General features: G+C 38.1%; 3 protein-coding genes and 3 non-coding genes across 7 annotated transcripts; 2 read left to right on the forward strand and 4 right to left on the reverse strand.

The window, feature by feature from the left end:
• Nucleotides 1-2,182: 2,182 nt before the first annotated feature.
• On the reverse strand, nucleotides 2,183-2,254 carry TRNAC-GCA (transfer RNA cysteine (anticodon GCA)). The gene has a single exon. It is a non-coding gene; the product is annotated as a tRNA-Cys (tRNA).
• Nucleotides 2,255-5,604: 3,350 nt separating this feature from the next.
• TRNAF-AAA (transfer RNA phenylalanine (anticodon AAA)) lies at nucleotides 5,605-5,676 on the reverse strand. The gene has a single exon. It is a non-coding gene; the product is annotated as a tRNA-Phe (tRNA).
• A 1,077-nt stretch (nucleotides 5,677-6,753) lies between these two features.
• On the reverse strand, nucleotides 6,754-6,825 carry TRNAF-AAA (transfer RNA phenylalanine (anticodon AAA)). The gene has a single exon. It is a non-coding gene; the product is annotated as a tRNA-Phe (tRNA).
• Nucleotides 6,826-9,727: 2,902 nt separating this feature from the next.
• Nucleotides 9,728-11,444, forward strand: LOC149696622 (uncharacterized). Its single transcript, XM_089867374.1, has 2 exons — nucleotides 9,728-9,820; nucleotides 9,908-11,444. Exons 1-2 carry the CDS (start codon nucleotides 9,777-9,779, stop codon nucleotides 11,442-11,444), a joined length of 1,581 nt encoding a protein of 526 aa, XP_089723500.1. The 5' UTR covers nucleotides 9,728-9,776.
• A 132-nt stretch (nucleotides 11,445-11,576) lies between these two features.
• LOC149696623 (uncharacterized) lies at nucleotides 11,577-13,577 on the reverse strand. 2 transcript variants are annotated; one of them, XM_089867366.1, is made up of 3 exons: nucleotides 12,863-13,577; nucleotides 12,018-12,803; nucleotides 11,577-11,939 (listed from the first exon to the last, which is right to left on the reverse strand). In XM_089867366.1, exons 1-3 carry the CDS (start codon nucleotides 13,326-13,328, stop codon nucleotides 11,638-11,640), a joined length of 1,554 nt encoding a protein of 517 aa, XP_089723492.1. In that variant the 5' UTR covers nucleotides 13,329-13,577; the 3' UTR covers nucleotides 11,577-11,637. The 2 variants fall into 2 exon arrangements, with proteins under 2 accessions (XP_089723492.1, XP_089723491.1); XM_089867365.1 differs by having other exon boundaries at nucleotides 11,577-12,803.
• Nucleotides 13,578-21,951: 8,374 nt separating this feature from the next.
• On the forward strand, nucleotides 21,952-26,757 carry LOC149696624 (uncharacterized). The gene is made up of 3 exons (XM_089867375.1): nucleotides 21,952-22,540; nucleotides 24,152-24,194; nucleotides 24,249-26,757. Exons 1-3 carry the CDS (start codon nucleotides 21,952-21,954, stop codon nucleotides 26,395-26,397), a joined length of 2,781 nt encoding a protein of 926 aa, XP_089723501.1. The 3' UTR covers nucleotides 26,398-26,757.
• The last annotated feature ends 828 nt before the right edge of the window (nucleotides 26,758-27,585 follow it).

Raw genomic sequence — 27,585 nt, forward strand, 5'->3', positions numbered from 1 at the left:
AGGGAGAACACGGGTTTGAACCAAGGACCTCTTGATCTGCAGTCGAATGCGAGCTATTCCCCCTTGTTCATAACCGTAATGTCGCATTAACTAAAATAAACGGAATGATCCGTGCTGTTACAGGGGGAACTCGGGTTTGAACCAAAGACCTCTTGATCTGCAGTCGAATGCGAGCTATTCCCCCTTGTTCATAACCGTAATGTCGATTTAACTAAAATAAACGAAATGATCCGTGCTGTTACAGGGAGAACACGGGTATGAACCAAGGACCTCTCGATCTGCAGTCGAATGCTCTACCACTGAGCTATTCCCCCTAGTTCAAGGCCGTAATGTCGATTTAACTAAAATAAAGGCAATGATCCGTGCCGTTACAGCCAGAACTCGGGTTTGAACCAAGGACCTCTCGATCTGCAGTCGAATGCTCTACCACTGAGCTATTCCCCTTCGTTCCTCACCCTAATGTCGATGTAACTAAAATAAAAGGAATGATCCGTGCTGTTACAGGGGGAACTCGGGTTTGAACCAAGGACCTCTCGATCTGCAGACGAATGCTCTACCGCTGGGCTATTCCCCCTTGTTCATAACCGTAATTTCGATTTAACTAAAATAAACGAAATGATCCGTGCTGTTACAGTGGGAACTCGGGTTTGAACCAAGGACCTCCCGATCTGCAGTCGAATGCTCTACCGCTGAGCTATTCCCCTTGTTCATAACCGTAATTTCGATTTAACCAAAATAAACGAAATGATCCGTGCTGTTTCAGCGGGAACTCGGGTTTGAACCAAGGATCTCTTGATCTTCAGTCGAATGCTCCACCACTGAGCTATCCCACCTTGTTCATAACCGTAATGTCGATTTACCTAAAATAAACGAAATGATCCGTGCTGTTACAGGGGGAACTCGGGTTTGAACCAAGGACCTCTTGATCTGAAGTCGAATGCTCTACCACTGAGCTACTCCCCCTTGTTCAAAACCGTTATGTAGATTTAACTAAAATAAACGGAATGATCCGTGCTGTTACAGGGGGAACTCGGGTTTGAACCAAGTTCCTCTCGATCTGCAGTCGAATGCTCTACCGCTGAGCTATTCCCCCTTGTTCTTAGCCGTAATGTCGATTTAACTAAAATAAACGGAATGATCCGTGCTGTTACAGGGGGAACTCGGGTTTGAACCAATTACCTCTCGATCTGCAGTCGAATGCTCTACCACTGAGCTATTCCCCCTTGTTCGTAACCGTAATGTCGATTTAACTAAAATAAACGGAATGATCCGTGCTGTTACAGGGAGAACACGGGTTTGAACCAAGGACCTCTTGATCTGCAGTCGAATGCGAGCTATTCCCCCTTGTTCATGACCGTAATGTCGCATTAACTAAAATAAACGGAATGATCCGTGCTGTTACAGTGGGAACTCGGGTTTGAACCAAGGACCTCTCGATCTGCAGTCGAATGCTCTACCACTGATTTATTTCCCTTTGTTCATAGTCGTAATGTCGATTTAGCTAAAATGAAGGCAATGATCCGTTCTGTTACAGGGAGAACTCGGGTTTGAACCAAGGACCTCTCGATCTGCAGTCGAATGCTCTAACACTGAGCTATTCCCCCTAGTTCAAGGCCGTAATGTCGATTTTACTAAAATAAAGGCAATGATCCGTGCTGTTACAGCGGGAACTCGGGTTTGAACCAAGGATCTCTCGATCTTCAGTCGAATGCTCCACCACTGAGCTATCCCCCCTTGTTAATAACCGTAATGTCGATTTAACTAAAATAAACGAAATGATCCGTGCTGTTACATGGGGAACTCGAGTTTGAACCAATGACCTCTTGATCTGAAGTCGAATGCTCCACCACTGAGCTATCCCCCCTTGTTCATAACCGTAATGTCGATTTAACTAAAATAAACGAAATGATCCGTGCTGTTACATGGGGAACTCGAGTTTGAACCAATGACCTCTTGATCTGAAGTCGAATGCTCTACCACTGAGCTACTCCCCCTTGTTCAAAACCGTTATGTCGATTTAACTAAAATAAACGGAATGATCCGTGCTGTTACAGGGGGAACTCGGGTTTGAACCAAGTTCCTCTCGATCTGCAGTCGAATGCTCTACCGCTGAGCTATTCCCCCTTGTTCTTAGCCGTAATGTCGATTTAACTAAAATAAACGGAATGATCCGTGCTGTTACAGGGGGAACTCGGGTTTGAACCAAGTACCTCTCGATCTGCAGTCGAATGCTCTACCACTGAGCTATTCCCCCGCGTTCGTATCCGTAATGTCGATTTAACTAAAATAAACGGAATGATCCGTGCTGTTACAGGGGGAACTCGGGTTTGAACCAAGGACCTCTTGATCTGCAGTCGAATGCGAGCTATCCCCCTTGTTCATAACCGTAATGTCGATTTAACTGAAATAAACGAAATGATCCGTGCTGTTACAGGGAGAACACGGGTTTGAAACAAGGACCTCTTGATCTGCAGTCGAATGCGAGCTATTCCCCCTTGTTCATAACCGTAATGTCGCATTAACTAAAATAAACGGAATGATCCGTGCTGTTACAGTGGGAACTCGGGTTTGAACCAAGGACCTCTCGGTCTGCAGTCGAATGCTCTACCACTGATTTATTTCCCTTTGTTTATAGTCGTAATGTTGATTTAGCTAAAATGAAGGCAATGATCCGTGCTGTTACAGGGAGAACTCGGGTTTGAACCAAGGACCTCTCGATCTGCAGTCGAATGCTCTACCACTGAGCTATTCCCCTTTGTACCTCGCCCTAATGTCGATTTAACTAAAATAAAAGGAATGATCCGTGCTGTTACAGCGGGAACTCGGGTTTGAACCAAGGACCTCTCGATCTGTGTCGAATGCTCTACCACTGAGCTATTCCCCTTTGTACCTCACCCTAATGTCGATTTAACTAAAATAAAAGGAATGATCCGTGCTAATACAGGGGGAACTCGGGTTTGAACCAAGGACCTCTTGATCTGCAGTCGAATGCGAGCTATTCCCCCTTGTTCATAACCGTAATGTCGATTTAACTAAAATAAACGAAATGATCAGTGCTGTTACAGGGAGAACACGGGTTTGAACCAAGGACCTCTTGATCTGCAGTCGAATGCGAGCTATTCCCCCTTGTTCATAACCGTAATGTCGATTTAACTAAATAAACGGAATGATCCGTGCTGTTACAGGGAGAACACGGGTTTGAACCAAGTACCTCTCGATCTGCAGTCGAATGCTCTACCACTGATTTATTTCCCTTTGTTCATAGTCGTAATGTCGATTTAACTAAAATAAACGGAATGATCCGTGCTGTTACAGCGGGAACTCGGGTTTGAACCAAGGATCTCTCGATCTTCAGTCGAATGCTCCACCACTGAGCTATCCCCCCTTGTTCATAACCGTAATGTCGATTTACCTAAAATGAAGGCAATGATCCGTTCTGTTACAGGGAGAACTCGGGTTTGAACCAAGGACCTCTCGATCTGCAGTCGAATGCTCCACCACTGAGCTATCCGCCCTTGTTCATAACCGTAATGTCGATTTAACTAAAATAAACGAAATGATCCGTGCTGTTACATGGGGAACTCGAGTTTGAACCAATGACCTCTTGATCTGAAGTCGAATGCTCTACCACTGAGCTACTCCCCCTTGTTCAAAACCGTTATGTCGATTTAACTAAAATAAACGGAATGATCCGTGCTGTTACAGGGGGAACTCGGGTTTGAACCAAGTTCCTCTCGATCTGCAGTCGAATGCTCTACCGCTGAGCTATTCCCCCTTGTTCTTAGCCGTAATGTCGATTTAACTAAAATAAACGGAATGATCCGTGCTGTTACAGGGGGAACTCGGGTTTGAACCAAGGACCTCTTGATCTGCAGTCGAATGCGAGCTATTCCCCCTTGTTCATAACCGTAATGTCGATTTAACTGAAATAAACGAAATGATCCGTGCTGTTACAGGGAGAACACGGGTTTGAACCAAGGACCTCTTGATCTGCAGTCGAATGCGAGCTATTCCCCCTTGTTCATAACCGTAATGTCGCATTAACTAAAATAAACGGAATGATCCGTGCTGTTACAGTGGGAACTCGGGTTTGAACCAAGGACCTCTCGATCTGCAGTCGAATGCTCTACCACTGATTTATTTCCCTTTGTTTATAGTCGTAATGTCGATTTAGCTAAAATGAAGGCAATGATCCGTGCTGTTACAGGGAGAACTCGGGTTTTAACCAAGGACCTCTCGATCTGCAGTCGAATGCTCTACCACTGAGCTATTCCCCTTTGTACCTCGCCCTAATGTCGATTTAACTAAAATAAAAGGAATGATCCGTGCTGTTACAGCGGGAACTCGGGTTTGAACCAAGGACCTCTCGATCTGTGTCGAATGCTCTACCACTGAGCTATTCCCCTTTGTACCTCACCCTAATGTCGATTTAACTAAAATAAAAAGAATGATCCGTGCTAATACAGGGGGAACTCGGGTTTGAACCAAGGACCTCTTGATCTGCAGTCGAATGCGAGCTATTCCCCCTTGTTCATAACCGTAATGTCGATTTAACTAAAATAAACGAAATGATCAGTGCTGTTACAGGGAGAACACGGGTTTGAACCAAGGACCTCTTGATCTGCAGTCGAATGCGAGCTATTCCCCCTTGTTCATAACCGTAATGTCGATTTAACTAAATAAACGGAATGATCCGTGCTGTTACAGGGAGAACATGGGTTTGAACCAAGTACCTCTCGATCTGCAGTCGAATGCTCTACCACTGATTTATTTCCCTTTGTTCATAGTCGTAATGTCGATTTAACTAAAATAAACGGAATGATCCGTGCTGTTACAGCGGGAACTCGGGTTTGAACCAAGGATCTCTCGATCTTCAGTCGAATGCTCCACCACTGAGCTATCCCCCCTTGTTCATAACCGTAATGTCGATTTACCTAAAATTAACGAAATGATCCGTGCTGTTACAGGGGGAACTCGGGTTTGAACCAAGGACCGCTTGATCTGCAGTCTAATGCGAGATATTCCCCCGTGTTCATAACCGTAATGTCGATTTAACTAAAATAAACGAAATGATCCCTGCTGTTACGGGGGAACTCGGGTTTGAACCAAGTACCTCTCGATCTGCAGTCGAATTCTCTACCACTGAGCTATTCCCCTTGTTCATAACCGTAATGTCGATTTAACTAAAATAAACGGAATGATCCGTTCTGATACAGGGGGAACTCGGGTTTGAACCAATGACCTCTCGATCTGCAGTCGAATGCTCTACCACTGAGCTATTCCCCCGCGTTCGTAACCGTAATGTCGATTTAACTAAAATAAACGAAATGATCCGTGCGGTTACAGAGCGAACTCGAGTTTGAACCAATGACCTCTTGATCTGCAGTCAAATGCTCTACCACTGACCTAATCCCCCTTGTTCAAAACCGTTATGTCGATTTAACTTAAATAAACGGAATGATCCGTGCTGTTACAGGGGGAACTCGGGTTTTAACCAAGTTCCTCTCGATCTGCAGTCGAATGCTCTACCGCTGAGCTATTCCCCCTTGTTTTTAGCCGTAATGTCGATTTAACTAAAATAAACGGAATGATCCGTGCTGTTTCAGGGGGAACTCGGGTTTGAACCAAGTACCTCTCGATCTTTAGTCGAATGCTCTACCACTGAGCTATTCCCCCGCGTTCGTAACCGTAATGTCGATTTAACTAAAATAAACGAAATGATCCGTGCTGTTACAGGGGGAACTCGGGTTTGAACCAAAGACCTCTTGATCTGCAGTCGAATGCGAGCTATTCCCCCTTGTTCATAACCGTAATGTCGATTTAACTAAATAAACGGAATGATCCGTGCTGTTACAGGGAGAACATGGGTTTGAACCAAGTACCTCTCGATCTGCAGTCGAATGCTCTACCACTGATTTATTTCCCTTTGTTCATAGTCGTAATGTCGATTTAACTAAAATAAACGGAATGATCCGTGCTGTTACAGCGGGAACTCGGGTTTGAACCAAGGATCTCTCGATCTTCAGTCGAATGCTCCACCACTGAGCTATCCCCCCTTGTTCATAACCGTAATGTCGATTTACCTAAAATTAACGAAATGATCCGTGCTGTTACAGGGGGAACTCGGGTTTGAACCAAGGACCGCTTGATCTGCAGTCTAATGCGAGATATTCCCCCGTGTTCATAACCGTAATGTCGATTTAACTAAAATAAACGAAATGATCCCTGCTGTTACGGGGGAACTCGGGTTTGAACCAAGTACCTCTCGATCTGCAGTCGAATTCTCTACCACTGAGCTATTCCCCTTGTTCATAACCGTAATGTCGATTTAACTAAAATAAACGGAATGATCCGTTCTGATACAGGGGGAACTCGGGTTTGAACCAATGACCTCTCGATCTGCAGTCGAATGCTCTACCACTGAGCTATTCCCCCGCGTTCGTAACCGTAATGTCGATTTAACTAAAATAAACGAAATGATCCGTGCGGTTACAGAGCGAACTCGAGTTTGAACCAATGACCTCTTGATCTGCAGTCAAATGCTCTACCACTGACCTAATCCCCCTTGTTCAAAACCGTTATGTCGATTTAACTTAAATAAACGGAATGATCCGTGCTGTTACAGGGGGAACTCGGGTTTTAACCAAGTTCCTCTCGATCTGCAGTCGAATGCTCTACCGCTGAGCTATTCCCCCTTGTTTTTAGCCGTAATGTCGATTTAACTAAAATAAACGGAATGATCCGTGCTGTTTCAGGGGGAACTCGGGTTTGAACCAAGTACCTCTCGATCTTTAGTCGAATGCTCTACCACTGAGCTATTCCCCCGCGTTCGTAACCGTAATGTCGATTTAACTAAAATAAACGAAATGATCCGTGCTGTTACAGGGGGAACTCGGGTTTGAACCAAAGACCTCTTGATCTGCAGTCGAATGCGAGCTATTCCCCCTTGTTCATAACCGTAATGTCGATTTAACTAAAATAAACGAAATTATCAGTGATGTTACAGGGAGAACACGGGTTTGAACCAAGGACCTCTCGATCTGCAGTCGAATGCTCTACCACTGATTTATTTCCCTTTGTTCATAGTCGTAATGTCGATTTAGCTAAAATGAAGGCAATGATCCGTGCAGTTACAGGGAGAACTCGGGTTTGTACCAAGGACCTCTCGATCTGCAGTCGAATGCTCTACCACTGAGCTATTCCCCCTAGTTCATAACCGTAATGTCGATTTAACTAAAATAAACGAAATGATCCGTGCTGTTACAGGGGGAACTCGGGTTTGAACCAAAGACCTCTTGATCTGCAGTCGAATGCGAGCTATTCCCCCTTGTTCATAACCGTAATGTCGATTTAACTAAAATAAACTAAATGATCCGTGCTGTTACAGGGAGAACACGGGTTTGAACCAAGGACCTCTTGATCTGCAGTCGAATGCGAGCTATTCCCCCTTGTTCATAACCGTAATGTCGATTTAACTAAATAAACGGAATGAACCGTGCTGTTACAGGGAGAACATGGGTTTGAACCAAGTACCTCTCGATCTGCAGTCGAATGCTCTACCACTGAGCTATTCCCCCTTGTTCTTAGCCGTAATGTCGATTTAACTAAACTAAACGAAATGATCCATGCTGTTACAGGGAGAACTCGGGTTTGTACCAAGGACCTCTCGATCTGCAGTCGAATGCTCTACCACTGAGCTATTCCCCCTAGTTCATAACCGTAATGTCGATTTAACTAAAATAAACGAAATGATCCGTGCTGTTACAGGGGGAACTCGGGTTTGAACCAAAGACCTCTTGATCTGCAGTCGAATGCGAGCTATTCCCCCTTGTTCATAACCGTAATGTCGATTTAACTAAAATAAACTAAATGATCCGTGCTGTTACAGGGAGAACACGGGTTTGAACCAAGGACCTCTTGATCTGCAGTCGAATGCGAGCTATTCCCCCTTGTTCATAACCGTAATGTCGATTTAACTAAATAAACGGAATGATCCGTGCTGTTACAGGGAGAACATGGGTTTGAACCAAGTACCTCTCGATCTGCAGTCGAATGCTCTACCACTGAGCTATTCCCCCTTGTTCTTAGCCGTAATGTCGATTTAACTAAAATAAACGAAATGATCCGTGCTGTTACAGGGAGAACACGGGTTTGAACCAAGGACCTCTCGATCTGCAGTCGAATGCTCTACCACTGAGCTATTCCTCCTTGTTCAAAGCCGTAATGTCGATTTAACTAAAATGAAGGCAATGATCCGTGCTGTTACAGGGAGAACTCGGGTTTGAACCAAGAACCTCTCGATCTGCAGTCGAATTTTTTTTTTTTTTTTTTTTTATTAAAAGCATCGAAAACATTACAATGGAATATGTAAGTGGTTTTAACGGTTAAATTGAATTAAAAGAATGATTGAGTTACAGCATTAATTCCTGGAGTTAACTATACAATATTAAAACAACATCTGCAACCTTGTTACGGTAGTAGCTAAGTTAGAATACTTGTTACGATGCAATAATAATGCAATATATTTGTGGGCAAAGAAACGTACCCTGGCAAGCAAAACTGGAACACTGAAAGGCAGGACGATACCAAGGCCCGCTTTTACAACCAATTGACAACGATATTTCCATAGTACATACTTAACAATACTAATTAACAACAAGGCAGCCTGCCAAAATAAGAGAGGTTTATCGTTCGAAGACGCGTAACAATGAAAAATTACTAAGTTATATCTGGTACAATCAAATTTAAACTCAGGATCAAAAGTATACACACAAAATGCATTGAAAATGGACTCCCAAAGGGATCGGGACTTTGGACAGGTAAGGAACAAATGGTCAACAGTCTCATCCGCGCCGTGGCAAAAGACGCACGTAGCGTCTGGAACGAGCCCCGCGTGAACAATCCGCGATTTCACCGGTAAGCCTTGGTGGAGGATCTTCAAGTTACAAGTCGATAGCACCGGACCCAGATGGCTGTTCGTGAGGTCCTTGAATTTTACCCGTGGCCGCGGATCGTGTAAAAAAAGATTCCACCTTTGCTCGCCAGAAGATTCGAAGGTAGGGGGCAGGAGTGCGCGGTACAATGAACCAACGGATTCAACCGAGAGCGGACGCGTCGTGCCATCACCCGAGATGAACCGTACCTTAACGCATTGCGGGTCCAGAGGTGGCGCCGGACGCAGGAAGAGGCGTACCCACTCGGGAGGCAAACTGGTCTTTATCGCGTCATATAAGCGGTGCAACCGAGGTGGCGGAACCTCCGTGTAGGGATCAGTCAGATAACATTGCTCCGAAATAGCAGCAGGTGGTAAGAAGCCCGGTATGACTCCATAGTGGATTAACCAAAAATGTCTTGATTAGAATCAAGACCTAAAAAGTATCGATAAGACTGAGGGTATCACTTGTCTGAAGGATCAGATATTAATTTTTCTTTTTAATTGAAACTTATATGCATGCTTAAGAAAAAACAACGTTCCATTACCGTTTTCCGTTCAAATAAATTATTTTACTGGTAATCAATTTCAAAAATTTACTTATCTCGGCTTTTCGACCACAATAGACCAAGAAAAAAAATCCCCTACAAGTTGGTTTTTCTGTAATACACTACTTCCGCAGGGTCCAGAAAGTGTGGACTATTTTGATTGGTCGAAATTATTAGTATTTATTTAGTACGCTTATTTCTATTCCTGTCATTATATTCACGGTTCGTCTGCTTCAAAACGTTAGGTTAAGGGTTAACAAATTAACAACTTTGAATTTTGCCGACGTGTTAGGTTTATGCATAAGCCAACCATCAAATTAATGGAGCCGTCTAAAATAAGGTATGTGGTTAAAAATTAGAGCGTAAATCATCCGTTGGCAAACCTAAGTATGTACAAATTAACCATTTTTGACATATTATATTGTAGAAAACCTTTAAAGCCTCTTAAACCGGAAAATTTGATAACACAAAAACTCCCCAAGGGAAATTGGACGAAACAACTGAAAGATATTCCAAAATGTTTTTCAAGTAGTACCATAACTGACCATCATGCCAAGAGCAATAAACATAACAAAAAGGGATATACCATGTTCAAGTCAAATAGAGTCAACAATGTGTTCCTCTCTAATCAAGCTAGTCAATCTCTTGTTTACATCAAAGCTAAAGTAGGAGCATCCTACAAAGTAAATGAAAAGTACAACTGTTACGTGGCTTTAAATAGCAATAGTGGAGGTGTAGAGCAAGGATTTTGTGAATGCCGTTGTGGGCAAGGTGGGGTTTGTTGCCATGTGGCTGCCGTTCTGTGGTTCATATTAGACTGCACAATGGAAAATAGGGTCTTCGTTCCTGAAGATTTGTCACCCACAGAAAGACCCCAAAAATGGGGACATTTCAAATCAATAAATAAAAACCTAAATACATCCCATTTCAGTTCATTAAACTTTAAAAAATATAACATTGAAAACCACCGGAAACCAATATCTCAGAGGCAAAGAAAGGTTTGTGTTTCTGCTTATTCATCTTTTGATGAGAGCACCTCGTCCATGCCAACAGAAGATGTGACCATAAAGACCTTCTCAAACACATTAAAAGACATGGGAATCCGCTCTATGTGGGTCAGAATAATGGAAGAAGAAAATTATAAAGCTGTAGAAGGGCCGGGTATTAATTATGGTGTTGAAACGCAACCAGAAATTCAAACAACAGAACAAGCATTTCCCAGACTGGATTTGCCACTTAACGAAGTAGCATTTAACGTGGGTAATTGTGTGACTCCTCAATCATGCCAAGTGACTTTAGAAGAAGCAAGAAATATTGAAAAAGCTACCCGTGGTCAATCTCAGTGCCAGCTATGGGAATCTGAACGACTGAAACGTTTAACGGCATCCAATTTTGGGAAAATTGTGAAACGGAGGAAGGAAGTAACATCGCAATTTGTAAAAAGTGTTAAAGGAGGAACTTCTCTATCACACCTAAAATATGTAAAGGAGGGTTCAAGAAACGAACCAAAGGCAGTATTAAAATACTGCGCTTTAAAAGCTAAAGTTCATGTGTATGAAGTGGGTTTTATTATAAATCCTGGATTTCCTATTGTTGGTGCATCTCCTGACCGTCTCATTTTTGATGAAAATGAAGATAAATATGGACTTTTAGAGATTAAAACCATGTCAAAATCTAAAGAATTGGGCTTAACAATAGAAGATACCTTTACCCATAATTTAAAAACATGTCTTAAGAAAGATAAGACTGGCAAAATTATGTTAAACCGAACACATGATTATTATTACCAAATACAGGGTCAATTAGGAGTTTCAGGGCTTTCTTTCTGTGATTTGTATGTAGATACTGGGAAAGATGGTTATTGTGAAAGAATCTCATTTGACTCTAAACTATTTTTTGAAGTAATGTTACCTAAACTTTACACTTTTTTCTTCAGTTATTTTATTAAGTCCCTAGACTTGTGATATTTTTAACTCCCTAGACTTGTGTGATATTGTTAAGTCCCTAGACTTGTGATATTGTTAAGTCCCTAAACTTGTGATATTGTTAAGTCATTGTTTTCAGTGAGTGTAAGACTTGGGTTCAAAGTCAATGAATACCAAATTTGAATTTTTATTTTGTTATACCAAAAAGTGTAAACCAATAAAAAGAACGTTCTTATTTATCCTTTCTTTTCCTTGTCACGTCGAGAAGTGGCTCAGAAATTAAATTAACTAAATAACAGGATACTTTCCAAATTTTGTCAAGACTGGCACTCATTGAATTTGGGAAAGTAAATTTCAATATACGAAAGTCTTTCAATTCTTTAATAACACGTTCAACGTGAATTCTAACTGCTGCAATTTCTCTGGTAATTTGTTCATCTGCAAGAGATAGCTGAGGTTTTCCTCCAAGGAAAGGAGGTATATTTAGTCCTACTCCTTTTGTCTTCAAGACGTCTGCTACTAGAAATCCACGGTCTGCCATGACCGAGTCATTGGGCTCTAATAAGGCTAGCAAACCACTTTCTATAGTCAACTCAGAGTCAGACATCCTACCTGGAGCCAAAGTTGAGACAAATGATATGAACCCATTTGGAGTTATTCCAATCAAACCTTTAGCTGTATTATGTCGCTTGTAATTTGAATATGTGTCACTCTGTACAGCATAACTACTTGGCGTCTCAATAAAAAATTCCGTGCAGTCGATTATGACTCTTGTACTTGGAAATTTTTCCTTAAATTCAATGGGCATGTAATCGTCTACCACTTTCCTTGATGGCCAAATAGGGATGCGCGTCAGCTTTTTATATAACATATCCAACCACGTCGTAAAATAGTTGTTAACAGTAGTTTTTGATATCCCAAACCGATAGGCCAAATCTTTATTTGGTAGCCCTACTCGAATCTTGCATAATGTTAAAAATAGCTGGTTTTTGAAATCAAGGGACATTGGGCGGCCTTTGGTTGACTCACTACTGCATGGTCGTTTAACTTTCCTCTCATATCCAACCCCATTGTTGTATAATCGTAAGTTTGCCAATTCAGGTTCAATTTGGGCATAAAGTGTGTTATATTCTTCAGTAGATGCAAAGCCAGTGTAGTACTTCAATTGCTTACAATCTTTCGAAATTGTAGTGAAAGAAAAATTGCCTGTGGAATTTTTCTGTGGGTCTTGTTGCAATCGCCTAATCGTAACACGAAGAGAAATATTCTCTTTCTTGGAATTTTCCAAAAACGTTTGCAGACGTGAAACTTTTTGCTCTAACTCTTTTATATGAGACAGCGCTGATGTGAGCTGTTCTTTCACTTGACGGGGGTCCTCAGGAAGAAAATATACATGATCTGGGAAAAAGCTTTAATGAGCAAACATTCAAGATAAAAAATAATGAATATTAACATACCAAAGTTACTAATCTTTAAAAGCTCGTCTTTGTTTGAAAGCTTAATTGCACATTCTTCAACAACGGCTTGTCCTATCTCCACTTCAGAACCAATATTCTGGATTAAACCTTCTGGGTCATCATCAAGTTTCGTAGCTGATAGTTGCACATTTGAAGGGTAATAACGGTTCCCTAGGTAGACTGGTAAAATGTCATCTCTTTGCTTGATTCCACTTGAATTAAAGTGCACACCACATACGACACTTGTCTTTTTTGGTTGCCAAATAATTCTTCTTTGAGGTTTAGCTACAACATCATCATCTTCATAACTACTCTGAATTCTTGAAATCCACTCGTTTCTTAAAATGGGATCTTTAGGTAGCTTATGAAAACTTTTTTTTTCCAGTAAAGAACGATGACCGCGGCTGTTATTAGTACAGTTCTTTACGCAACATACTGAACCTCCTTTCATATTTAACTTATTCATTATTTATAAAATCAATTTAAAGCGGTTAATTTAATGAAAGTTGTTTGTAACTTGGATTTCTACACGTAAGCCTCGGCTTTCTAAAAGCTCCATTAGAGCAGACGAATGCTCACTTTTCTAGGAGTAAGTATCATTTTTTAAACTGAACTGAACTGAATTAAGTTTTACACCCCTTATACCTCCCCTCTCGACCTCAAATCCAGTACTACTGAGGGAAAACAAAACTTCCAGGGGTATTTTTTTTCCTGGTCTATTCCATTCCCCGAAAATATTTTATCATTACATTAATTACTTTTGGGAGAGTACGTGTATGGTTTTGCGTTTTAAAAGGTTCCTATAGACGTTACATCCCCATTCGTGACCGGCACGCTTCCCAGTGGAACATTTTTATTATTCTAAAACCAATGGCGCCAAATTCAATAGGGACAGTAACATTTTTACTCGCTGTTTTGCAAAATGATGTAAGATCGAGTGTACTTTAGTGAACCGTCGTATTGTTCTTTCTCATAGTTCAGGGCATGATCAGTGTTACTGCCCAATTTCTCTCTCTAGTTTCTAACAATGGTTAGAGACTATTTGATATGGCAGTGCACAACGTTATATACATTTGTAAATTCTAAGTAGCACAAAAGGAAAAAGAATCAATTTTTTTATATTTTGGTTTGAAAGAAATAAACTCATCATAGTAGTTATAACGAACAGAAATTCAAGAGAATGGCACCGGTAATGAGCAGCAAAAAGAGAGGAAAGTTTGCTTCAAGTTAGCAGAGGGACATAGTAGTGAGAATAGTAATCTAGAATTTTGTTCGTTCAAACCTTAATATATCGTGAAAAATTCAAGTGAGGAGGCGCCACTACCTAGAAAGATTGATTTTGGCAGATAACAGCGAAAAAATTATGTTCTACACACACTGGGACTATGGGAGAATTTCTGGGCCGCAGGTCGCACATGATGAAATTTCAACTCAAGTTTACATCAATTCTCCCCGGTCGTAAAAGTAGCAGGTTAAGCTACAGTTTGCTCAGGTCCTGTTAGTCTCGAAAGGGTTATATAGTCCTTGTAACTTTTAAAAGGTTGTTGTCATGGCTAAACAGACCGCTATTACAGTTTTTTTTTATTGTTTTATAGGTTTTTTTGACACGTTATCTCCCAAAAGTAATTAATGTAATGATAAAATGTTTTCGGGGAATGGAATTGTGGTCGAAAAGCCAAGATAAGTAAATTTTTGAAATTGATTACCAGTAAAATAATTTATTTGAACGGAAAACGGTAATGGAACGTTGTTTTTTCTTAAGCATGCATATAAGTTTCAATTAAAAAGAAAAATTAATATCTGATCCTTCAGACAAGTGATACCCTCAGTCTTATCGATACTTTTTAGGTCTTGATTCTAATCAAGACATTTTTGGTTAATATCTGTTCCTTCAGTCTTCATTTTAATTAAGAATGTTAAGAAACTGTTTTACATTTTCAAAATCTTCACTAAGCAGAAACATATATAAAGGGGACCATAACTTTAGCTCAATCAGACCTTTATTTATAATGATACTTAAAAAAAAGCGTAAATCAATAAAAGTTTGTATTCTTATGAATGAATGAATGAATGAATGAATATTTATTGTGCATATAAAAAACCACGAAGGTTCACGAGAATATACACAGTTGTAATAATATCATATTTGCATTTCCTAACTGTTAAGAATATCAAATGGAAGACAAATTAAAAACAAACCAAGTGAAACCTTATTAATCCAGCTCCTTGTATTTAACATTAAATATATCAAAATTTTCGCCAAAACTGTTAACTGTAATTTGCATTCTTTTAATTGGATTTAAGTGGTTAAGAGATTCTCTAAATGTTTTTCTAAACCTTCCAGACTTGGGGACTAGAAAGTCCAACCGTCCTAGCAAATCTGGAAGAGTTATCCTATTATTAATTAATTTATGTAGAAATTTAACGTCGTTAATAAGGAGAATGTGAGCTATAGTAGGAATGTCCAAATACCCTAGTAAAATATGGTAATCATATGGAGCCTTTTTCATGAAATAAGTATGGCAATATTCAATAAACTTCCGTTGCACATTCTCAAGTAGTACCTTTAGATATCTACTACAACCACCCCAGGCCAAGCCACCATACAGGACCCGTGATCTCACTAGGGCTTGATAAAGAAGACGGAAATGGTCTAGGGAATGCAATTTCCTACACATCTTCATGCAAACAGCTAGAGTACGGCGACTTAAAGCAACGCATTTATGTACTTGCTCGGTAAAATAAAGTCCTCTGTCAAAGATCACGCCAAGATCTCTCACAGTGGACTTAAGGGGTATGTGAGCGCCCTCAATGGTATAGTCGTTGGAAATTTCTCTAGCAATTCGCCTTGAGAGAGTATAGACGCCAGTATACCGAACTAAGTTCGGTATACAGGCGTCAGCTATATGGTGGTACTGTGAGGAGGAGGGGGGTCATTTCTCCCCCAAGGGGGAATTGATGACGTCACGTGATGTTGTTGGCGGGAAATTTGAATTTATAGGGGTTTTTTATCGTGTATTGGTATGACGTCACGTAATTTATTGGTGTTGAAGGCATTCAGTGTCCATAGTGTTATTAATTTGGTGTATCTTTAGGATATTGTGTACATTTAGGGGATGATTTATTGGTAATTCTATAGGTTCTGTAGACCCTTTCTATACCAACCCTGCCGGTAATGTTATTCTTTGTTTGTATGTATGCTTATGTTATTCTTATATTAAAGAACTAGTTTTAATTGAGATATGGTTTACATTGCAAAAGGTACAAACTAAACTATGGTGATGTTCTAGGTGTACTCATGTTTTGTATTGTTATTATCTGGGTGTATCTTTAGGATATTGTGTACATTTAGGGTATGATTTATTGGTAATTCTATAGGTTCAGTAGACCCTTTCTAAACGCACCCCTCCCGTAATGTTATTATTATTAAGGTATCTCCATGTATGATTATGCTATATTAAAGAACTAGATTTAAGTGATATAGGGTTTGCATTGCAAAAGATACCAATTAAGCTACGACGAAGGTCTAGGTGTACTCATGTTTTGTATTGTTATTATTAGGTGTATCTTTAGGATATTACGTTCATTTAGGGCATGATTTATATATGTTCAGTAGGCCCTTTCTACACCTGCCCTTCTAGTAGTGTTGTTCTTTGTACGATTTTGAGATCTCTCCATGTAGGCTTATGTTATACTAAAGAACCGGTTTTAAATGAGATATGGTTTACATTGAAAAAGGGTACAAATTACGCGCGGATCTAAGTGTTCTCCTGTTTTGTGTATTGGTTATCAAGTTACTATGTTAAAACGATAGTACACTTTAGTATCATAAAGGGAAATTACGGCAGTTTTTGCACAGTTGGATAGTTGATTAGAAGTTAAAATGAAGCAGTACTGCTAAAAAACTCAGAACATAAGGATTACATTAGTTTTAATACGAATTTGGAGAATAAGTACAATTACTTGAGTTAAAATGCGAAATATTACTAAAAAAACATCAGAAAATACGGGTTACATAGAATACATGGTAAATAAGCACAATACTAGTTATTAAATTAAAAATCCTCATAGGATTGACTGAAAAATATATATTTTCCTACGCGCTAAAATATTTATATACAGTTAAAATGCGCAATCATTACTAAAGAACTAGATTAAGTTTACGTAGTTTATTGAAAATTAAGCAGCGATTACGTTCTACAGTAAGGGTGTATGCTTTGTATTGTTATTATTTGGGTGTATCGTTAGGATAGTGTGTACATTTATGGTATGATTTAATGGTAATTCTATAGGTTCTGTAGGCCCTTTCTACACCTACCCTTCCCTTGCTATTATTCTTTATATGGTTTAGAGGTCTCTCCATGTATGCTTATGTTATACCAAAGAACCAATTTTAATTGAGATAAGGTTTACATTGCAAAAGGTATCAATTAAGCTACGATGCGGTTCTAGGTCTACGCAAATATTGTATTGGTTAGTAAACGAGACACTGGGTTAAAACAATAGTACATTTTAGTATCAAAAAAGAAGAAATAAGGTAGTTTTTACACAACTTGGTAGCTGGTATTTAGTTAAAATGAACAAATATTACTATAAAATATCATAAAATCCTGATCCTAACATTTAACATTTCCGAGTAAAGTATACTCGAATATAGCTTGACTGTTTCACATATTTTCTAATTAGCACACATTTTAACCAAAAAGGAATTACATATACCGTAACACATGATTTCTTACTAGCCTTGTCACCAACCTTTCTCTCCAGAGCTGTTTTTATTTATACGTAAACACGTTCAAACGTATCTAAAGGGCTTTGGGGGGGGGGGTGGTAGTGCCATTAGATTCTTTGCATTGCTATCAATGTAATTTATTTTTCTTTAATTGGACCACCCACCATGTTTTATGATATTAAAAGGTAGTGAACCTTTATCCTCATCTATTTTTTATTTATACGTAACCACGCTAAGCCGCGATGGCTTTGGGGGGGGGGGGTCGAACCATTTGTATTGAATCAATGGAATTTATATTTAGAGTGATTTATAACACACACAACTGTGTTATGTCCCAGTTTATGTCATTGAGGGGGGGGGCGGTGACACATCCTACAATGGGGTTCAAACATTTAATTGATTCCAGGTATTTGCCCTGAGGGCATTATCAGGACAAGTCTCAACAAGTTATGTTTTTATAGCGTTAACAGAAAGGCAATATATCATTAAACCGAAGCATTAACCTATTACGTACTATATTTATCAAAATTATCGGCAACGTAATCAAAAATTTGTGGAAAACATAAAACGGTAACGAAAGAAGCATAATTCACAACGCATTTCGTGTTAGAAGTAAAAAACAATCGAAACGTTTTTGATCAACTACGTTACATTTTTTCGAAACGAATTTGATCATTTAAAATTCCTAAAATCCCATAGGAATACATAGGAAAATGAACAAACCATCGAAACAAAATCATTCATGTACGTGGCAATTTAGCAACACGAAACGAGTCATTTGAAAAACATTTTAAATGATTAAAAACGTTTCGATAAATTTTAGCTAAATTTATCAAAACTACTCTGTTTCACCAAAAAGAATTTTGATTTAGCAAAATTTCACCAATTTTTTTCTATTTAAATAAAAATTTATTACCTCTTGACCCCCCCCTCTTCGCAGAAACTAGTATAACAATCTTTTACTATAACAAAGACTAAGCTAATTAACCAAAATATTTCTAGGGAAACGTCAATCAATTCGAGCACGAGAATTAAAAATAAGTATATGTTTACAATGCCGAACCATTTACATAGTTTCACACTAGAATTTCACTGCTATTTACACTGTTCTAGGGAAAAACACAGATTCTAGCTAACACCTTTAGAAAAGACATACATCCCTATATACTAAAACAGAATATACGACCAGCGAAAAGGTCAAAGTACAACACAGAGTGTCATTTAGCTAATGTCAGTGCATGAATCGTGGATTTCTAGTAATAGAAGGAAATATTGTACACAACATTTTTCTAACATATAAAAATGCTTATTTGGGTTTCCTAAATTCCCCAAAGAATTGCATAGAAAATTTAAAAAAGTACTGACTTCAGTTAATCCAACTCACTTTGTTTCTTTAGTTGCCTTAAAATGACGAAACGAGTCATTTGAAAAACAGTTCATATGACTAAAAACGTTGCGATGATTTTCGCAATATTTATCAAAATGATTCGATGAAAAGCATATTTTCATTTATTTCAGAATCATTAATTTCAATACGTAACTAGATGGTGTTGCAGACTTAAGGGATTTAATTTTCTATACCTCAAAACTAGCTTTACTCTTATCGTTGCAATTTATTTATTTATTTAATAAGGCTCGAGGGAAAGGGTCGTGAAGCCGCCAGGACTTGGGTACGACCCCCCTCCATGGCACAAGAGTCTAGATACAATACGAGAGTATATACAAACGGGGAATATTACAAACAGAAACGTACAAATGAACTAACAAAAGAGATAAATCTTACGAAATGGTTAAGTTTAAACATTCTGTTACGTCATTAAAAATGTTCCTTAATAATGCATTTGAATATCATGAAAAATACTGGTTTTTACAGCTATAATTGCAAAATTTGACGCCTGCATTGACTATATTTAATATTGAATATGATAACACTAGTGTTAGGGTCGCTTATTCTTGAGATGTTCAGACTTTAGGGTGGTGCTTCCCTCGATTGTTGTCTGATGATCATAGATTTTTTTAGATACATTGGAATTTATTGTCCTTTCTTTAATTGAACCACCCACCTGGTTTTATGAGGGTTAGGGGGAAGAGGTTGAACTTGATCCATAACAAAAGGATTTATCCCCATCCTTTTTTATTTTTACTATAAAGACGTGTCTTAATGGGTTTAGGGGCATGGCCGAACCATTTGTATTGTTATGAATGGAATTTATTTTGTGATTTATTGCTTTGTTAGTTGGTGACTCTTCCTAACACGAAACATTTGATTCGACGGGTTTGCCCCGCAGCCATTATCCTGACAAGTCTCTACGTGTTTAAGATAATTTTGGTGCACTAACCGAAACCAGGAAAATATATGAGTATTTTTCCAGAACTATAGACTAGGAGACTAATTTCGTTCTTTTTTTAAAGGAAATAACGCTCTTTGATCATCTTTAACGTAGCAAATAATGTAACAAAGCTATCCTAAATATCCGCCATTTTACCTTCAATCTGGCAGCTAAATCAAAAACTTTCAGTGTTTACAAGTAAACGCTGTATCAATCTAGGATTAATCAAAATATTTGTTAAAAAACAGTACGTTTTTTAACCTTTTATCGCAAACCATACAATATATTGTGATTTTCCCGCTCGATGAAGTCTCTTAAGCCGATATTAAATAGTTGGGGGTTAGATATTTACGCCTATACAGAACTTTCATGAGATTAAGATTGATTTTGCAGAAAAATCGTGCTCAAATCCTTTTGTTTCTCACAAAGTCTTTATTCTTTTTAGTGGGATTAACAGGTGTATTCAATTAGGGATTACAAATAAACGTTAGAAGAAGAAACGTTGTTCTGTGCTGTTTTTATTACAGAATGATAAACTATACGTCCACATGATACGAGTTAATATGCGCTAATATTTTTAAAATTCGGTGCTTCAAAGTCTTAATCCCTTTTCAGACAGATCCTTATTTTCATTTTGGAGCACTAGAATTCTTTGTCCATATAGGACCAAATTGCTCTGGGTTTAGCTTTCTTTATTTACAAACCTTTCACAATCAATTGTGTCCCTTTTAAAGGTACTACAGTCTATCACTACACTAGCCAGTAGCTAAAATTATCTTTGTACTCTGAAATCATCCCAATCAATCTCAATTATTATACACATTTACGCCTTTTGTTATGCAGTATATACACATCGGTGGAGAAAGGTCTTTTGTTCTAATCCTACGAAAGACGCATAATGTTAGCTAATCGACTTGTTTTGAGAATTTCATTCCGTTGATAAACCTTTGCATAACGAATACTAGCTCAGTTGGCACTGTCTCTTCTTTAAAAGTTTCGAAATTTGCCCTCTTAAGGAGTTAATTATGTTATATTTAAATGCCTAGTTGCTGTCGGGTTGATTAAAAATATTTTATTACCTATTACGTTCAGGCAAGGTCTTGGGTGGGTGGTCGAAGCATTTGTTATCATTGGAATTTATTTTGTGATTCATTGCTTTACGTAGGCCTACTTCTCGCCTACACAATCATATTCATGACCGTGAGAAACTATCTGGTCATAGGTTAGCTTAAGGTAGAGTTGAAAGTAACATTTTGAAAAGTGTACAATGTGAAGATATCAAAGGATATTTTGACAATTGAGAATCTCTAGAAACGCTTTACGCACCCTGTTTTTTAATAGTTTACCTATTTTATACCAAAATTCTATTTATAGGCCACTCTTTTGTTGACAATTTTTTTGACATAAAAAATCCATCGTTATTTAGTTATAAAGTGGGTAAACTATTAACAGGCATGGGTCCGAAATGCATTGTGTGAAAACATCTGGTGACTGATAGGATCAGGTAATAAATCAGGCTATTGTTAAACGATTGAGGAATATGGGCGTGTCTATTAAGAAATTTCGTTAGTTTAAGGTAGCATTTTTTTGAAAAATGTACAATGGTTTTTATGACCTGTTAGAGAAATTAGGAACAAAAGATACTTTTAACAGACTTTAAGATATCTAAGGATATTGTCACAATCGAGAATCTCTAGAAACTTTTTACACACCATGTTTTTCATTTATTACCCCAATAAAATTGTCCCTTATTTGCGGTGTTTATAACAAAATTCTATTTATAGGCCACTCTTTTGTTGACAATTTTTTTGACATAAAGCAAATCCAACGTTCTTTTGATCTAAACTATTAACAGGCGTGTGTCAGAAATGCATTGTGAGAAAACATTTGGTGACTGAGGAGGCAATAAATCAGGCTATTGTTAAATTATTGAGGAATGTGGGCGTGTCTATCAAGAAATTTAGTATAAAAGCGGCTTAGGAAATGATCAAAATACACAGTCGATCTTCAAACATCGAAAGATAAACATGGATCCTGAAACTCTCCGTACAACTTTGAACGAACTGACTATAAATAGACCTTGGTCGTTACGGTCAATATACGAGTTTTATTTCTTCCTGTGCGCCTATCTGCGAATAGATCCGTTGTACGGACCTCAGACTCTACCGCCAATCGTAGTACAAGGTGGCTTAAATGCTATTCGAGCTTGCCTCGACTTACTCGATTATATGAAAACAGTTGCACGAGTACCAGAGGACTGTAATACCCTAGAAGAATTGGAAAACCTAAGGAATCTAATTCCTAGTCCCTTAAGAACGGAATACGTAGATCGCCTAGCGAAACGATTTGAAGAAATTGAGCGTGGTATACGGGAAGAGGATGCTCAAATCGTCGACTTCAACAACTCACAATATGACAAAGAGATAGCCGCATTTTTAGACGGAAAAGATCAAGGACCACCCGCAGAGAAGACACTATTGAACGAAACCTTACCGAGGGAGCACGGATCTGAAGAGACTATTTTTGACGGTGAAATTGATGTACAATGGGGAGGAGGAGAAACGGACCCGTCCACACCTATTGAAAACGTACCTTCTTGCGAGATACTAGGTCAAAGTGAGAGATTTTACGAATATTTTAACATGTATGGTCGAGAGGTAGTTCTTAGAGTTACTGAGGATCCCGTCGCTAGTGTATGTACCGTAACGAAATGCGTCCTTAGTAAGTACAGGCCTACAGATTACATCCAAATTACCTTAAAGAGTGCCGCAAATATTTGCAGATCCGAACTAGAATTATCCTTTAGAAGAGCAGATCAAGTCGACCCTAATATTCTTTTTGACCAGCTTAGTGTTATGCTTTATGATGACGAAATGGAATCATTTTTCCTAGGTCCTGTTAAAATTATATTTAGCATTGTACGAATGCCTGAGGGCCAAGGGCGTTCTGTAGCCCGAGGGATTAAACCTTTTAATCTATTCTGTAAAGATAGGCGAGGTATTGTACGTATAGTCAATTCAGATAACCTGTGTTTAGCCAGATGCATTTGCGTTGCTATATCGCATCGAGCTTACGCCGACGGTACATCGGGTGACAAGACGCTAAAAACGCGATATGCAACTATATCTAAAATAGATCCAAAGGGCACACTACAAAGAAATGAGGCTTTAGAACTATGTCTTAAGGCAGGAGTAAGGGTTAGTGAGTGTGGGACGGCTGAGTCTTTTCAAAAGTTCAAAATTTATTTAAATCAATATTCGATTTTCGTGTACAAATTCGAAAATAGCGTCCCTGTTTTGATTTTAGGCGAAAACGATCCCTATGATACTAGGCCCCGCCTCTTTTTATTGAATGAAAATAACCATTATAACGTTATTACAAATTTAAAACCCCTCTTCAACCACGACCGATTCTGTGAAAAATGTCTCGTACCCTATTGGCGAATACAATCGCATAAATGTAATGACTTTTGTTTTAGTTGCATGAGACCCACTATATGCCAAGGTCCCAAGATAGCTTGTGGGTTTTGTTTACGAAAATTCTTAGGCGATGACTGCTATCAAAGCCACTTAGCATCTTCCAGCAGTAAAAAACCGCTATGTGAACGTCTTTTTCACTGTAAAGACTGTTTAAATATTATTGATTTTTCTCGAAGAACCGAAATGCATAAGTGTGATGAGATTTATTGTCAGGTCTGTAAGAAATATCAGCCGAGCAAACACGTGTGTTATATCCAGGTTATCACAGACAAACCGCTGAAAGTTCCCTCCGTTAAGAAACTTAGACCTAATCAGCCTAACCTCATGTACATTTTCTTTGACGTAGAATGTATACAAACTAAGGTGTGTCAGGAAAAGTCGGGTGCTTACGAACACCAGGCTATCCTGTTAGTCAGTATAACCGTCTGTGAGCATTGTATAGATGAAACGTCCCTAAATTTTAACTGTATTATGTGTAGTCAGTTTGGTAAGCGTAAACAACAATTTTCAGGCGGAAATCCAATAGCTTTATTTTTAGATTATTTAATGAAATTGCATGCCGTTAAGAACGTCGTCATACTGTCACATTTTGGTAGTAATTATGATAATCAATTACTAATTCGGGAAATCATTAATAGAGATGAAAAATTCGTTCCATCTTTGAAAATTAACGGAACTCGAATTTTAGAAATGAAATTGTTTAACTTGCTATTTCTGGATTCTTATAATTTCATTCCTGTCGCTTTAGCAAAGTTTCCCGCTACTTTCGGTATACCCGACGCAGCCAAAGGGTATTTTTCACATTTTTTATTCAATGTAATAGAGCATAATTTTGATGTAAATAGACAGAATGAAACCAACTATGCTATAGAAACTAATCTGCCCCCTATCGAAGCTTATGGTTGTCAATATTTTACAAGGAAAAATTTAGATGCCTTCTTAAAATGGCATAGCTCTGAAGATAGTAAAGGTAAAGGTTTCGACTTTGTGAAGGAACTCAATTATTATTGTGAGAACGACACAATTTTACTATTCCTAGGATGTATAACGTTTCGTACACTACTGCTAAAAGCAACAGACGTTGATCCATTTAATTGTGGCGCAATTACTCTTCCTGGCGTTTGCTCTTATGTATTTCGGCGAAATTATCTTAAACCTGATACTATAGGTATCATACCGGCAAATTATTATAGACTTAGTGAAAATCAGTCAATAGGGGCTATAGAGTGGCTTGAGTGGACCGCGCACAAACGAAATATATCTATCGAATCCTCCTTTAGAGGGAAAGAAACCAGAATCCAAAAACTTAGAGTAGACGGATTTTGTGAAATCAACAAGGAAATATTCGAGTATTGGGGGTGTTTCTATCATGGGTGTAAAATACACTTTCCCTTAAACAGAAACAAGGCTTTGCACGGAGACCCTGCGCAAACTTTGAATTCTAGATATATTAGTAGCATGAACGTGTTGACCAAGCTAGAATCACTCAACTATAAAGTAAATGTCAAATGGGAGTGTGAATGGCAGAAGGAAAAAGTAAATAAACCAGAAATAATAGAGTTTTTAAAATGTAATGATATTAAGCCTAAAATAGTAAAAAGATTAGACCCCCGTGATGCATTCTTCGGTGGAAGATGTTGCGCAACAAAACTATATCATAAAACAACAGGATCAGAGCGAATTCATTACGTTGATTTCACAAGTTTATACCCTTTCATTAACAAAACCTCCAAGATACCTATAGGACATCCTGAAATCATATTAGACAACTTTCCAGACATATTTTCGTTCGATGGTCTTCTAAAATGCGACGTATTACCGGCCCAAAACCTAGTTCATCCCGTTCTGCCCGCTCGTATTAATGGAAAATTAACATTTCCATTATGCTACACCTGTTGTAAAACCCAGTTTCAAGGTGATTGTGAACATACTCCTGAAAAAAGAGAATTGAGAGGTACATGGGTAGTCGACGAGTTACGTCATGCAGTAGAGAATGGTTACACAATCACACGAATGTACGAGGCTTGGTCATACAAAGTGACGCAATACGACCCCAAAACAAAACAGGGAGGACTGTTTAAAGATTATGTTAATACCTTTTTAGAGTATAAAACCCTAGCTAGCGGCTTTCCAGCAGATTGCCAGACTCAAGAAGATAAGGAGAACTATGTCAAAAGTTTCAAAGACGAAGAGGGTGTAGAACTGGATATCACTAAAGTAGAGAAAAATGAAGGTTTCAGATGTCTTAGCAAACTTATGCTCAACTCTTTTTGGGGCAAATTTGGCCAGAAAACAAGGCACACCTCTACCGAAATAATCAAAGATGTCAACAAATTGTATGGATTAATATTAAATCCCGACTTGGAGGTTAAAAGTTTACTAACAATCAACGAAAACACCATACTAGTAAAGTACGAACACATTCTAGAAAACGAGATTGTGCACAAACACACAAACGTAGTTATCGCTTGTTACACAACAGCTATGGCGCGATTACATTTACTAAAACATCTTGAAAAGGTCGGTGACCTTTGTTTTTATTATGACACGGATAGTTTAGTGTACCTTTCGCCAGACGGCGCTCATTTGCTACCCACAGGCGATTATTTAGGGGAGCTCAAAAATGAATTAGAATCCTATGGACCAGATGCCTATATTTGTGAATGGGGGAGTGCTGGACCAAAGAACTATTCTATGGACATTCTCGACCCTAAAACAGGCACTAAAACTAACATTATCAAAGTTAAAGGATTTTATTTAAATGCCTCTACTGAAAAATATATAAATTTTGAAACAATGAAGAACCTACTAGGCGTAAACAATGAAGGTGAACCTATACAGAACTCGGTTCAAGTCCCTATTGGCCCTCAAATCAGACGTCTACAAGATCACACTCTGATCACGATCAACCAGACCAAAACATATCAGGTCGTAGTGGATAAAGTTAGAATGATATCTGACTATAAAACTACCCCATACGGTTATATTAACTAGAATCCTTGACATTTTCCACATAAGTTACTCGTATTTATTTTAGATACCCAGTATCAGTATTTTAATTAGTATCTCAAGCATTATTTATAGTAATATTAACGTATTTCAACTAGCAACATGTAACAATATTTTAACGAATACGGAGCTTTTTTTGGTAATATTTTTTGCATTTAGTAAGCTTTTTTTTAATTAGTATATATTAACACTTTAGTTTAAAAATTAGTATTGAATTTGTATAAGTGTAATTTTTGTTTTTTGATGATAATTATAGTAACGTTTTTAGCGTGTATAACGCGTCAGAAAAAATATATTTTTTCGTCAATCCTGTGAACATTTTAGTTTAATAATTAGCCTAATATTTGTTCTAAAATCGTGTAATAACCATTGTAGACTTTAAATCATATTAAAAAGTAGTATTGCTATATTTTCTATGAAGGTACTTAATAATCTCGCGCATAGTAATATTGTTCTATTTTCTATGATGGTAAATGTTTATGTGCTTAATAATCTTGTACTACCATTTTTTTTTGAAGAAGTATTAATTTTGCATTTTAGTGAATTTGTTTGATATCAAAACCATTGTAATTCGTATTTTCTAATGATGTTTTTTTTTAGCAATGATTACGTGTATAAATATTTTAACGCGTAGGAAAATATATATTTTTCAGTCAATCCTATGAGGATTTTTAATTTAATAACTAGTATTGTGCTTATTTACCATGTATTCTATGTAACCCGTATTTTCTGATGTTTTTTTTAGTAATATTTCGCATTTTAACTCAAGTAATTGTACTTATTCTCCAAATTCGTATTAAAACTAATGTAATCCTTATGTTCTGAGTTTTTTAGCAGTACTGCTTCATTTTAACTTCTAATCAACTATCCAACTGTGCAAAAACTGCCGTAATTTCCCTTTATGATACTAAAGTGTACTATTGTTTTAACATAGTAACTTGATAACCAATACACAAAACAGGAGAACACTTAGATCCGCGCGTAATTTGTACCCTTTTTCAATGTAAACCATATCTCATTTAAAACCGGTTCTTTAGTATAACATAAGCCTACATGGAGAGATCTCAAAATCGTACAAAGAACAACACTACTAGAAGGGCGGGTGTAGAAAGGGCCTACTGAACATATATAAATCATGCCCTAAATGAACGTAATATCCTAAAGATACACCTA

The sequence above is a fragment of the Phalangium opilio genome, unplaced genomic scaffold (genome assembly GCF_054372755.1).
Source record: "Phalangium opilio isolate 3A_F unplaced genomic scaffold, DU_Popi_V2 ptg000021l_1, whole genome shotgun sequence".
NCBI classification, from domain to species: Eukaryota; Metazoa; Arthropoda; class Arachnida; order Opiliones; family Phalangiidae; genus Phalangium; species Phalangium opilio.

What these genes read in the sequence shown, in the direction of transcription:
- LOC149696622 (XM_089867374.1), top strand. Translation starts at nt 9,777, where the DNA reads ATGCATAAGCCAACCATCAAATTAATGGAGCCGTCTAAAATAAG. An exon ending in ATGGAGCCGTCTAAAATAAG is followed by an intron (nt 9,821 to 9,907) that starts GTATGTGGTTAA and finishes ATTATATTGTAG; the next exon opens with AAAACCTTTAAAGCCTCTTA.
- LOC149696623 (XM_089867365.1), bottom strand. Translation starts at nt 13,328, where the DNA reads ATGAATAAGTTAAATATGAAAGGAGGTTCAGTATGTTGCGTAAAGAAC. An exon ending in TTTAAAGATTAGTAACTTTG is followed by an intron (nt 12,804 to 12,862) that starts GTATGTTAATAT and finishes GCTTTTTCCCAG; the next exon opens with ATCATGTATATTTTCTTCCT.
- LOC149696624 (XM_089867375.1), top strand. Translation starts at nt 21,952, where the DNA reads ATGGATCCTGAAACTCTCCGTACAACTTTGAACGAACTGACTATAAAT. An exon ending in TTGCGAGATACTAGGTCAAA is followed by an intron (nt 22,541 to 24,151) that starts GTGAGAGATTTT and finishes CTGTCGCTTTAG; the next exon opens with CAAAGTTTCCCGCTACTTTC. An exon ending in ATACCCGACGCAGCCAAAGG is followed by an intron (nt 24,195 to 24,248) that starts GTATTTTTCACA and finishes TGATGTAAATAG; the next exon opens with ACAGAATGAAACCAACTATG.